This window comes from Halichoerus grypus, chromosome 11, assembly GCF_964656455.1.
Source record: "Halichoerus grypus chromosome 11, mHalGry1.hap1.1, whole genome shotgun sequence".
NCBI lineage: Eukaryota > Metazoa > Chordata > Mammalia > Carnivora > Phocidae > Halichoerus > Halichoerus grypus.
The window spans coordinates 41,460,738-41,473,412 of NC_135722.1; the positions used below are offsets into that span (position 1 = coordinate 41,460,738).

The 12,675-nt window shown below is 47.7% G+C and overlaps 1 protein-coding gene across 1 annotated transcript in view; it reads right to left on the bottom strand.

The window, feature by feature from the left end:
- The window catches only part of INSC (INSC spindle orientation adaptor protein), a 120,416-nt gene that overhangs the window by 81,024 nt on the left and 26,717 nt on the right, over window positions 1–12,675 (bottom strand). Inside the window, exon 3 of the mRNA XM_036098629.2 lies at window positions 8,683–8,783. Within this exon, the coding sequence (XP_035954522.2) occupies window positions 8,683–8,783 (101 nt within the window). The remainder of the gene's footprint in view (window positions 1–8,682; window positions 8,784–12,675) is intronic.

Below are 12,675 nucleotides of genomic sequence, written 5' to 3' on the forward strand. Positions count from 1 at the left end.
CACCATCCCCATTTTATGGTTGTAGAAAGAGGCTTAGAAGCATTACATGACTTGTCTAAGACCTCACTGCTAATAGTCATAATAAACACATGGATCAAGTGTTTATTACATTCTGGGCTCTGTGCTAAGGGCTTGATTCAATCTTAATTGCTCACTTAACCTTCAGAATAATTCCATGAGGTCCACATAACTGAGATTTGGTAGGTTAAATGACTTGGCCAAGGCTACACACTGGGTAGGTAGAAATAAGAATCCAGGCAATCTGAGACCAGAGTCTGGCTATGATTATGCTATGCTCTTTGATGTCTTCAGCAATTGAGCTGATATTCAAACCCTCAAACGTACAGCCAGCGCCCTCTCTACTATGGTAGACTGACCTTCCATGACATATCGATACATTTTTAAAACTTATAATCATTAAAGACAATGGTGTGTCCAGTCATTCTTCAAACCCTTGCCCCATTTCTTTCTGGGAGAGAATTGGATGCATGTTGTTTGAATTCAGGACAGAACTGTGGCCCACTGGCCCCATCATCACATACCTCTGACAAGTTTGCACCGAAAGGACTATCAGAGCAGGGAAGCCAGGGAGACCATGCAAACGGAGGAGGGAGTGGCCCTCTCAGGACTTCCAGCTGCAAAGGGGTTCCCTCCTACCCCTCCTTGCCCTGCCTCTGCTTCTGTCTCTTAGACGGCCCCCTTCAGCCATCAAAGCCCATCACTGGGGAAAGGCAGCTGTGCCTGACCCTTCAGATACCAAAGCGAACAATTTTTCCCAGCTCAGCAGACCCATGCCCTAACCCCCAACTGCTCCTACCAGTTCCTCATCCCCAGCTAATCCGACTGGCCTGGCCATCCAATGCTCCCCCAAAACACTGGGGGTCAACGGTTTATGGAAATCTGTGCCTACAGTCTTGATGGTTCATTTTAAGCTCTTTTCACTTAGAATGGAACTTTATTCCTTCAAAGTCCGAGATTTGGATTCCTCTGCCTTACCCTAGTCTACCCTCTGGGTGGAGAGTTTTCTGCAAAAAGAACACTTCACTATGCCAAGAACACTTGGTAACGGCCTCCAAACTTTACTGAGCACCCCGATGTGCCAGGCACTAGGCGAGGTGCTGAGATTACAGAGGGGGGCTGGTGAGAGGAGTGTCTCCAGGGGGTAGGACCTTGCACAGTGACACATTCCCAGCACCCAGCACAGCACCTGGCATGTCACAGGCATTGACAAACGCTTACGGAACGAGGAAATGAATGAATGTAAATAAGCAATTATGGCTCACTGGGCTACATACGGCACTGTGGGGCACGCGGAAAGAACTGTGGGAGCAGAGGGAAGGGATGCTTAGTCCAAGTTATGATATCTGAGAAAACTCCCCAGGCCAACACTGGAAGGGTGCCTTCGAGTTCTTCAGGAGAGGAAGCAGAGTTGGAGGATGATGGGGTTTCTGATGGAAGAAACAGCTTGTACAAAGGAGTGGAGGCACGGGACCACATACTGGGAATGTGGCAAGTCCCAAGTGTAATCGGAGGCGTGGAGATGGAGTCAAAAGCAAGGACTTCCAATTATAAAGCATGGTGGAGTGCTGGGGTTCATGGATTTATCTGTCTTCTATGCCACCAAAGCAGGGCACCCTCTTCCCCTATAGAACATTTCTCCTGGATACACCAAGGGGCTTCCATAAAATCTGAACAGGGCATATCCTTGGATGTTGGAAGGGGCTCTCACACTAGTATGTCTTGCAGTTTCCATCCCAGCTTCAAGGCAAACACAAGACCTCTTTGTGCATTTCACAGGAAGGAATGAGAAGACCTTGTTTAGGTCAGTGGGATTGCTTTCCCAGCCCTAGGCACTAAAGTGTGATATTTTTATCCAGAAAAGGGGACAGACTATCCAAAACTCATTCACAAACTCCTAGCATATTAGAACTGGAAGGGTCCCTGGGGAAACTTTTGCCTACTTCCTCATCTTCAGAAGAAGAAACTAAAGCTCAGAGAGGAAGAAGGACTGTCCAATGACACACAGCAGATTAGTGAACGTTCGGGGCTGGGAAGGAAGGAAAGTAGGAGGGAGGGAGAGAGGGAAGCCTCTGGTTTCTAGTCCATGCTCCCCACTGCACTGTGTTCTCCTGCACGAGATTTAATGATGAAATTGCAGACTTTTTTTCCAGTAAACATAAAACCGAAGACTAAAAATATTTCTGAATTACTTTTCTTTAGAAGAAAAAAAAATGCCTCTCCAGCTCTCTGACTCCATCAACCAATTAAATCTTTGGCTTCCACTCAGAAAGAGGCTTTAAATTAATCAAGATAAAACTAGCTTACTCTTTCCCTCCAAGCAGCAACTTTCTACCGAAAAGAATGAGAGTAGTTTGCTGGAGACAGGAGTGTCTTGGGGAAAGGAACAAAATCCAAGCCATTTAATTTAACTTCTCACACTCACCTGAGACTCCTCAGCCATTTGTCATTCATTCATCAAACATATATTAAATATTTATTCTTTCAACAACCACTCTTTGAGCTCCTACTGTGTACATTCTAATCACAGGAGCATAGCTATGAATCAGAACATAATTCGGGCCTCAGGACATGGACATTTATCACTGAGTAGGGTGATGACATTTACATAAATCATCACCCTACAACCCAGGGTAAATTACCCAAGGTAAATTCCTAGTCCAAAGTAAATTTCATTTGAATGAATGAATGAATGAATGAAATTGGTGTCTACTACAGATCACTGCCACATGAGAATTCCACTGGGGCTAGGACATAGCACTTCTAGAAACAGCTTAAGGAACAGCTCAGAAAAGGCAGGACTACACAAATGGGCCTGAAGAGTATTTTGAGAGCTCCATTGCCTTCTCTGAGCCTCAGTTTCCCCACCATCATGATGGGATCTGAGGAAACTTCCAGCACTAACATTCGATAATTCTCTGAGCCTAGTTCCCAGCACTGTATGGAAATTTAAACCCAATCTCTCTTCCTAAAAATAACTATTGAATCATTGTCCCTCTGCCTTCTCAAGGTCATGCCTGTGTCTCTGGATTTCTCTTGGGAGATGAGAGAAGTGAGGGAATTTGATTCTAACTTTGATTGGCCTTCTTTTCTGTTTAAACAAGAGAAAAAATATCCAATTATCCCATTGACAATTACAGTCTGCACATTTCACCGCAGGCATAGAAAACAGGTCAGCAACAGAAAACTAGCCACAGACCAGGGGTGCACACATGCAAGCCATTATCTACTTGGAGACAGGCTGGCCTGGGGTGGCCCCCAGGGCTCAGAAGCTGGACGGCTCCTTGCCAGCAGGCCAGGCCATCCGGGAGGCTGCCTGCCATTAACTGCAGCACCACCCATCCCGACTCATCTCAGACTTCGGGCTGAACAGAAAGCAGGTGAGAAAGGGAGCGATCCCAAACCAAAGACCTGAGTTGTATGCTCGTATACATGCAGGCCTGATCAGGTCAAGAGATAAATCGGTGAGTCCCACGAGGGAAGGGACCATGTCCATTTTGGTCACCAGCATGTCCTTAAGCACACAAGCATCACACGAGGCACAGATTTTGGTCACCAGCATGTCCTTAAGCACACAAGCATCACACAAGGCACAGATTTTGGTCACCAGCATGTCCTTAAGCACACAAGCATCACACAAGGCACAGATTTTGGTCACCAGCATGTCCTTAAGCACACAAGCATCACACAAGGCACAGATTTTGGTCACCAGCATGTCCTTAAGCACACAAGCATCACACAAGGCACAGATTTTGGTCACCAGCATGTCCTTAAGCACACAAGCATCACACAAGGCACAGATTTTGGTCACCAGCATGTCCTTAAGCACACAAGCATCACACAAGGCACAGATTTTGGTCACCAGCATGTCCTTAAGCACACAAGCATCACACAAGGCACAGATTTTGGTCACCAGCATGTCCTTAAGCACACAAGCATCACACAAGGCACAGATTTTGGTCACCAGCATGTCCTTAAGCACACAAGCATCACACAAGGCACAGATTTTGGTCACCAGCATGTCCTTAAGCACACAAGCATCACACAAGGCACAGATTTTGGTCACCAGCATGTCCTTAAGCACACAAGCATCACACAAGGCACAGATTTTGGTCACCAGCATGTCCTTAAGCACACAAGCATCACACAAGGCACGTGATCTGCACTCAAGACATACAGGTAGAAAAATTTTGTGGAAGGCTAATGAGTAAACAACTACCTGAATGAATGAATGAATGGTTTGTTTGTGTCATGGCCCCAAGAACACTGTGGAAAAGAGACTGGATAGAGTATTGGCCAGCACTCAGGCTCAAGCATCATTTGGAAACATCTATCCAAGCTCTGCTCCTTATAAGCTCTGACCTTGGGCAAGCCTCAGTTTCCTCATGGGGCAGATGTTTGTGCTGCTCAGATTCCCCTTTAAAGAAGGACTTGTTGCCTCCAGCTGCTGGGAGTATCATTAGCTAAGAGCCTCCAGCCGTCAGGCCCTCAGACTGTCGCAGAGCCACCTCGCCTAAGGTCATGCCCTGCCCACAGCTGCCCACTTGAAAGACATATCAAGTGGGATGTGAATGAAGGCCCTGGCCACCCTGGCCAATGAACAAAACTGTGATTCCAAAGCTCCGTGTGAGGGTAGCTGAAGTCATTCAGCTCATCTTCTCCCTCCCCCAGTCCTGCTTCTGTCCTCTCCCTTCCCCAGGTGCTGGCCCCAAAGGCAATCCCTAATAACCACCCTGAACTCTCAACTCCATCCCAAAGGCTGCTTCCCAGAGAACCCAACCTGTGACCCATCATTTGCAAAAGATAATAACCCGCACACAGAATGCCATCTGACAGGCAGGTTCAGTGGGAGCCAAGGTCACATGGCCGGTTGGGAGTAGCGTTGGGACTTGAGTCCAAGTCTGATTCCAAGGCCTATATGCTTTCAACCCCTTAGATCTGCATTAACGCTTCCAAGAGTAGGGTTTTGTTCTTTGGCTTATTTATTATTTTTAAATCTGAAAGCTTTCCCGAGATTCAGATGAAGTTGGAGTTGAGAACCCTAACACTCCCTCTCTTATCACCCATGCCAATTCAGCATGGGATCCCAGCCCCTGACCTGGGACGCCAGGGTGCCCTGCCCTCTACTCTCTCCCCAGAACCTGCACCTAGATATGTCTTTTTTGATGCTATTTATTCATAAGGGTCTCAAATACCAAAGGCCTAACACATATGAGTCACCCAAGCTGCTGGCTGATCCCACGCAACTTGACAGTATTTATTTATTTTGCATATTGAAGTGAACAATGGCACTTCAGAGTGAAATTCAGTTTCAGCAGAACACAGCAGAGAGAAGTCAATTATCCGGCATTAATTATTTATGTGGGGACAATAACCATGGTGTTATTCCTCACTCTAGAGGCCTCTAGAGCTTGGAACAAGAGGAGAGAAGAGGTAGCTGCTATTATCTGTCCACAGTGCAGCATTGCATTGGATAAATTAACCCCTCTGACATCCTATGAATACACATAAGCCTTCTTCGTGAACATGGTTCATGTATCTGCCCCCAGAACACACACAATTAATAGGCTGGTAGGCCCAGGGATTGCATTCCCCCAATATTCTCGCCAGGCCAGGCTCTGAATATATTAAAGGAACTAGCACCTTCTCTCTGCTTCCCACCCTGCCCTATCAGAACTTCAGGGCTGAAGACATTCTAAGCAAACCTCTTCTCAGATTGCAGCTTTGTGGCCAGCCAGAACTCTTGGGGTCACATTAGTCCAAGGTTTTCCTCCCAAGGTATGTGTGTACGATATCAATGAGAAACCCTAGTCTGCCTCCAAAAGAATACTAATCCAATTTCTAAATCATTGCCATGTAATTTAACTTCCTTGTATCCTTAAAACTTCTGAGGAGATTGGAAGTGGGAGAGAGAGAGAGTATGCATGTGGTTCCCCAAGGCAGAAAGGGTGCCAGGGCCTGGTCTACCTTTGCCCCAATTCTCTACCCCAGGGACCCAGTCCTCATCTGGAGAGCTTAACATTGATGGAGTGTTTCCTGTGTGCAGGCAGGTGCTTTATACATATTATCTGAAATTCTCATTACAACCCAATGATGTAAGTATAAATATCCCCATTTCATAGATGGGGGTGAAGAATTTTTCACATGAAGAAACTAAAGCCCAAGGTCACAACTAATAAGCAGCAGAACCAAGAATTAAGCTGAGGCCGTCCTGACCCCTAACCACTGTCCTAAACTGCCCTGTGACCGCAGCTTCCCCACCCCCAGCACAGGCGCTGGTCTGACCATCCCAGGACCCGTGAGGCTCTGAGGAGGTGTCCCAAAGCCCTATTGTGTTGGGTGAGGTCATCGAAAGGACATGGCCACCAGTTGACCCATGTGCAGGACCCCAGCCATCGGAGGCTTCCCCCCCAACCCTGTCCTTGGAATGTGCATTCCACTTGCCTTCCCCACTCCCAGAGGTGGCCCCAGGGGACACAACCTTGAGATAGTGATAGGATGCTGAGACCATCTTGACGGTATACATGACTGAACCCACTTAAGGCCTCCGTATAAACTTGTAAGATTTGGTGGCAGGTGTGGAATCCACACATCTTGTTGCCACTCAAGACAAGCCCCATATGTAAGTTCCCTTGTCTGTTTAACCTGCTGCCCACCAGTCTGGAGTGGCCCACCTGTTTCTTTGCTCTCTCCCTGCCCTCTGCTTACAGAGGCTGGTTTCAGTTTGCACCTGGGAAGCTCCCCAGGCGCTTCTGAACCAACACACTGCCCATCTGGTACGGAGGTACCGACCTACTGCCCGGTCTGGACAGGAGCCAGGAAGACTACGATTCCACTTCATCTAGAACAGCTCCGCTTTCTCCTGGCTTAAAATATTAAGCTGCTGGGAGTGTCCGTTGGCGATATCTTATTTTCTCAATGAGGTCACTGGCCAGAAGGGGTCCGGGAAGGGATTTCTAGAAGACTGACCTGAGATCACCTTCATGAAGAGCCACAGTGGACCTCTGCCATGCAGCAGGCACTTGATAAACAAGAGCGCCCCCTATGTAGCTTTCCCTGCGCGACAGACCCTTCGTACACACTAAGTCCTTCCGTTCACACATGAACCCAATGAAGTAGGTACTCTTTTCATCCCTGTTTTATACGTGAGGGAACTGAGGGTCTGACAGGGTGTGAGAACTTGCACAAGGCCACACTGCTAGTAGGAGGTAGAACCTGCCTTCGAAACAAGGCTATCATGAGTTCAAAGCTGATGACCATTGCTCACCCCATGAAAGGCCTTCAGCTCTTCCAACACACGTGGATCCTGACGGGTCTGCCTCTCACCATCTCTGAGCTCTGCCTAAGACACACTGTGTGGAAAGATATTTGGGCCCCCATATGATCCCTTATTCTCAGCATCAGGCTGCACAGAAAATTCCTAGCTACATCTCTAACAGTGTTTCCCATTCTAAAATGGCATGCACAAACTGTATGTCATACCCATAAACCTCATTATAATGATGACTTTGGGGGAGCAGACTGATGACCTCATAAAGGTTAACCCAGTACTAGTAGACTTTTAGCAAATAGTTAACATTTTTTCTGATTTTAAAAGCAACATACACTTAGAAATATACTCAAAACCCAAACAATATAGAAATGAACGATGTGATAATTCAGGTGGACAGGTGGTTAAGGATAGAATAAAGGTAAGATGTCAGTGATGCCTGTAACATGTAAAACAAAACATACAAAACAAAACAATGACTTAACAGTCTTGCAAGGGCGACTTGGATTCTGTTGCCTCAAAATGGCCCCATCAAAATGTCTCAGAAAAAAAAAAAAGAAACAAGGCAGAAGCCCTGAGCACTCGATTACACAGCTCTTCCATAGATCAAACCTACATGAGAGTGACCAAAAAGTCTGGTTTGCCCAGGACCGAGGCATTTTCAAAGTCACAACTTTCAGGGCCAAAATCAGGACAGTCCTGGGGCAACCAGGACAGCTGGTCACCACAGATTCACTGCCCTGGTACTTTACCCTTTCGTTCTGGTTCTGGCCTCCAGGACCAGCCAGGTCCCCACGGCTTTCAGCCGTGTGAAGTCACCTCTGGGGCCCCCGTCTCTCCTTCTCACCTCATCATCTGGGCTTCAACTTCTGCTCAGTGTATTCCTGGCTCCTCCTCCCCACCTCTCTCCCCCAACCCAACTCAGGGCAATAAATATCCCCTAGCATCAGCTCTGTGCTCCGTTCCCTCCCTGGTGCCCTGGGAGAAGGAGAAGACACCTAAGGGTAGACTGTCCTTTCAAAAAGCTCAGAGAGAGCCTTCCATAACCCCGAGGGCCCCCAAAGGCTCCAGCCTCCTGGCCCAGGTGGGATCAGGAGCCTCCCCTGAGGTCCCCTATCTTAGCAGAACACCCCATTCAATTATTTGTTTCATTGTCTGCCTGCACCTTAGACCCCAGCTCCTTGGGGGACTGGACATGCCTGATTCCTCCACGTCTCAGGGCCCAGTTCTGTCAGTATTTGCTGAGTCAACATGGCATCCCCAATACTTTGCCTTAAGCTTCCTCTCCATGACAGTGCACAGAGAGGTGGGACCACCAGCAACTTCAAGATCCTGGAGCTGGGCCTCAGCCAGAGGCCAAATGGAGCAGGCCTGGCCCTAAGAGACGGACTTACCGCTGACCCGGCAGAGGGATGGCATCCAGGTGGTGGCCGCCAGGCAACGCCATCATGTTGATCCCAATCTGCAGCAAAGCCTGCCCGCAGCGGTCGTGACCCTGGAAAAAGAGAGGGCAGGACCGGGTCAACGGATGCCCTGAGAGAAGAGGTACAATCACTTTTTCTCCCGGTTCCTGGCCACAAGGAGCAAGGCAGGTATGGAGGAAAGGCCCCAGCACCCTCTTCTTTTTGAAAAAGTTTAGACTCCACTAACCTCACACAAGTAGTGTAGGACTTAGTCCTATGTCCCAAGCTCACTAGGAATCCCTACAATCTTTTATCTCCCATTATCAAACATTTGCCTGACCCATCTCGCTTTGTACCAAATGTTGGGACACACAGACCAGCGAATATTGCATGGGATGTACTTATACTTAAAAAGTATCTATGTCTTATCTGAAATTCACATTTATGGGCATCATGTATTATTTGCTAAATCTGGAAACTCTACATGCTAATTCTCCATAACCATCACAGCCCTGGGTTATTCACTTTTTGATTATGCCTGGGAAATGTGACTCTATAATGAGCATGGTGGTTGCTTCCCCAAATCCATTCCACTTCAGATGATATAATTTCACCCAAACTGCTAGTAACTGGTTCAGGAATAGTCATGGGGCTCAATTCGGACCAATGAGCCATGACAGGACTGCTTCCAGAAAAAGTTTTCTTTCTCCTAACTGCAAACCACAAGGAGACAGTATCTCTCCCCTTGGACCTGAGCAAGGAAGCATGTCAATTCATTGCTGCTAGAGCTATCTTGCAATCAAGAGAGGACCCAGCTGGGAGAATAAAGCTGGCACACAGAGAACAATAAATCTGGGTCCTTGATCCCCAAGCCACTGAATCAATGAACCCTGGAGTATGGCCCATCCCTAGGCCTACCTATTATGTAAGATAAGAAAGTTCTTGTTGTTGAAAGTGAAGGTTTTGTTAGTGGACAGCCAAAAGCAGCCTAACTGATAAAGGTAAACCGGGCTCTAGGGGCCTCCAATCCCAGCACTGAGGACCCACCTGACTTGCCTGTGTCTCACAGGTTGGACCAAGACAAAAGTATCCTTCCACCTGTTTGACTCCTCCTGTCACCTGTCCCTTCCTTGTTCCTACCTCTCTGCCTTCTCCTTCTCCAAGACAGTGAGAAAGCCCTCCCCGAGGAAAAGGGAGATTCTGTCGCTTTTGCTGGGGTAGAGTAACACAGGAGAGGTTTGGCCATCACCTGGCATGCCCTGAGCTGGGGGACAGCAGATTTCAAGACTTTCCAAGAAAACACAAGTATGAGCTTGTGGGAAGAGACAGCTAAGAATGGTAAGATAAGTCCAGAAAAATTAAACTCTTACTCCATGAGTACAAATGACCCTTATGAGAAAAGAACGGAGGAGGACTTTAATTAACAGTGATATCGCTGGACATAAAGTACCCTTTATGATGCTTGGAATAAAGAAGAAGAGAGTCGATCTGGAAAGTATGGGAGCCAGGAGCTCAGAATAAACTAGGGCATTATGTAATTCCAGAGACTCACTCCCAATGTCTGTTTCTTGGTCTGTGGGTCCCACCACCCACCCTATGAACCCCATAAGCCAAGGGCCAGCCATGTAGCCAGCACTCTATGTGTCTGTTGAAAGGATGAGTGGAATACATTTTTAATACCTTTATGCTGAGCCCTAATTCTTTTTCTGTAACTGAGAATAATACTATCTATTGTACGGGGCTATGATAGCAATGACCTGAGATTAGGGCTGTGTAAGTGTCAGGCCAGGGTGAGAGCGCAGTAAATAGCAGCCTTTGTTAGTCTCATGCCCTGAAAGTCCTCTGTGCACTCAACCCTGTGGTCAGCTCTGCTGAGGGAGATGCAGAAAATGAGACAAAGCATAGAAAGCTTTGATGATGCTCGACGAGTGCCCATCAACATCAGCAGTATCGCCATTGTTATTTCTAGTGTTATGATTGTGACTGAAAAAGTAGATTTTTGGAACCCAGTGAGTCAGCAACCTGAAAAGGATGGCACAAAAGAAAAAGCGAGAAACAACAAAAGGAGATAACTGTTCCCTTTCTGACGTGCTTGACTAAAGAACCCCAAAGGAAAATACCAACTTCTCAGAGTGAATGCTATGATGTCATCAGACAGCAGTGAGCAAGCCGATCTTGTTTTACCTCCATCTCCATCATCAAGAAGAAAAGGGTGCAGCGTACAAACAGCGAAGAGGGAATTCAAGCTAAAATAGGCAAGGACACGGAGACGGTAAGGAAGCTCCAAGGCCTTCAAAGGGTGATCCAGTTAGGGTTCTGTGAGGAGATGAAGCATGTCCTTGGTATTGGGGGAACTTTGGATCTGATCAAGTTGTATCTGATGCACCCAGACAAAGGGGGAGCTGTCATGAGCAAAAACCTGGATGCAAGAGAATGATCTGAATTTCTAAGAGGTAGATTCTAGAAACATAGCTCAGTGACCATAAAATTCTAGAACAGATTCCCAATTGCTGATCTGTGAGCCCCTCAGACAGAAGCCAGCCAGAGCACAGGAGGAACAAATCAGGCCCAGACAATCTGCTTCCTTTTCATTAGGGACCACTGGGCTCCTAGCAGAGGGGAATGCGACGATAAACCTGATATATCTTGATTTCGTTAAAATGCCCTGGTGAGATGTCCTTGTTCATCCGTTTCACCCATGGCCCCCCTAATGGTTGTGCCAGTGGGGCCATCCAGGAAACAAAACCTTGGTCCCTGTGATTGCAGGTTTTCCCAGGGGCTGGGGAAGCCTCTTGGGGACATCTGGGCTGCATTTGCATCACTGCCCTATTTACCGACTGTATTAGTTATGCCTGCCTCTTTCCCCCAGTGGGACAAGATTCCTTGATGCCTGAAAGCACATCTTACTCAATGTGGGCCTGGGCCCAGGATCCTACACGATGACCTGTGTGGTCAGAGCCAGGACTGTGAACCAGATTAGCTCTCAGAGGAACCACAGTTCATATGCACTGGGGATAAGGAACAGGAAAGAGAGAACATCTGGAAGGTGAGACAGGCAGTACCAAGAGTTTAACCCAGCTGATATTTATGAAATGTATCTAATAATAATAATGGCTAATATTTATTGAGTGTGTACTGTGAGCCAAGCACTGTTCTAAATGCCTCATCTAGTATTAACTCATTTAATACTATCATCATCCCCGTTACTGACGAGACTCTGAAATTCAGTGGAGGTGTGTGCGTTGCTCAGGATCACACAGCTGTCGGTGACAGAGGACGAGGATCCCGGCTTTAGGATTTTGAGGGGAGGTGCTGGAGCACATGGAGGGGATGATGGCAACAAGCAAGTGACACAGGTCCTTCGTTTGCTAACAGGGAGCCCGACTCCCTTCCACAGTGGCAACCACACCCAGCCCCCAGCTGTCACAGCCCTCCAACTCTCCTCCTTCTCTCTGGTGCCTCCTGAGGCTCCCACCTCCCAGACAGGGAGTCCTCCAGCCTCGTCTGGCGCCGGTCCTCCGCGACACCGCCAGAGGACAGAAGAACAGTCCTTGGAAAAATGAATGGCCAACATTCATTTCAGATTGCCAACACTGCACTCAAATGGTGGCAGGAAGGAGGGCACAGACAGTGGGCATGTCTCTTCGGTTCCTCATTTCTTGGTTCCTTCTGTGAGAGTCATGGGGACGGCTGTGGGCCCTAAAGGAATCAGGGGATGAGGAAACCACAGTCCCAGCTAAAGCCTAACGTATCACTAGCTTAACAGAGAAACCTGTTTCAAGCATGCAGCCCTCAGAGAAGCCCCCACAGCCTGCTGCACCGGCAGCCACCTCCCCTGAGCCCTAGGCTGGATTCATCCTAGTGAGCAGAGGTTCCAAGAACAATGCCTCCAAAACTATACAGCATGTCAGGAAATGGGTTCAAGGTAACCCCTTTGCTGCCCACTGTCCGTCCTCAATGGTGTCACAAAAAGAACTTGAATTT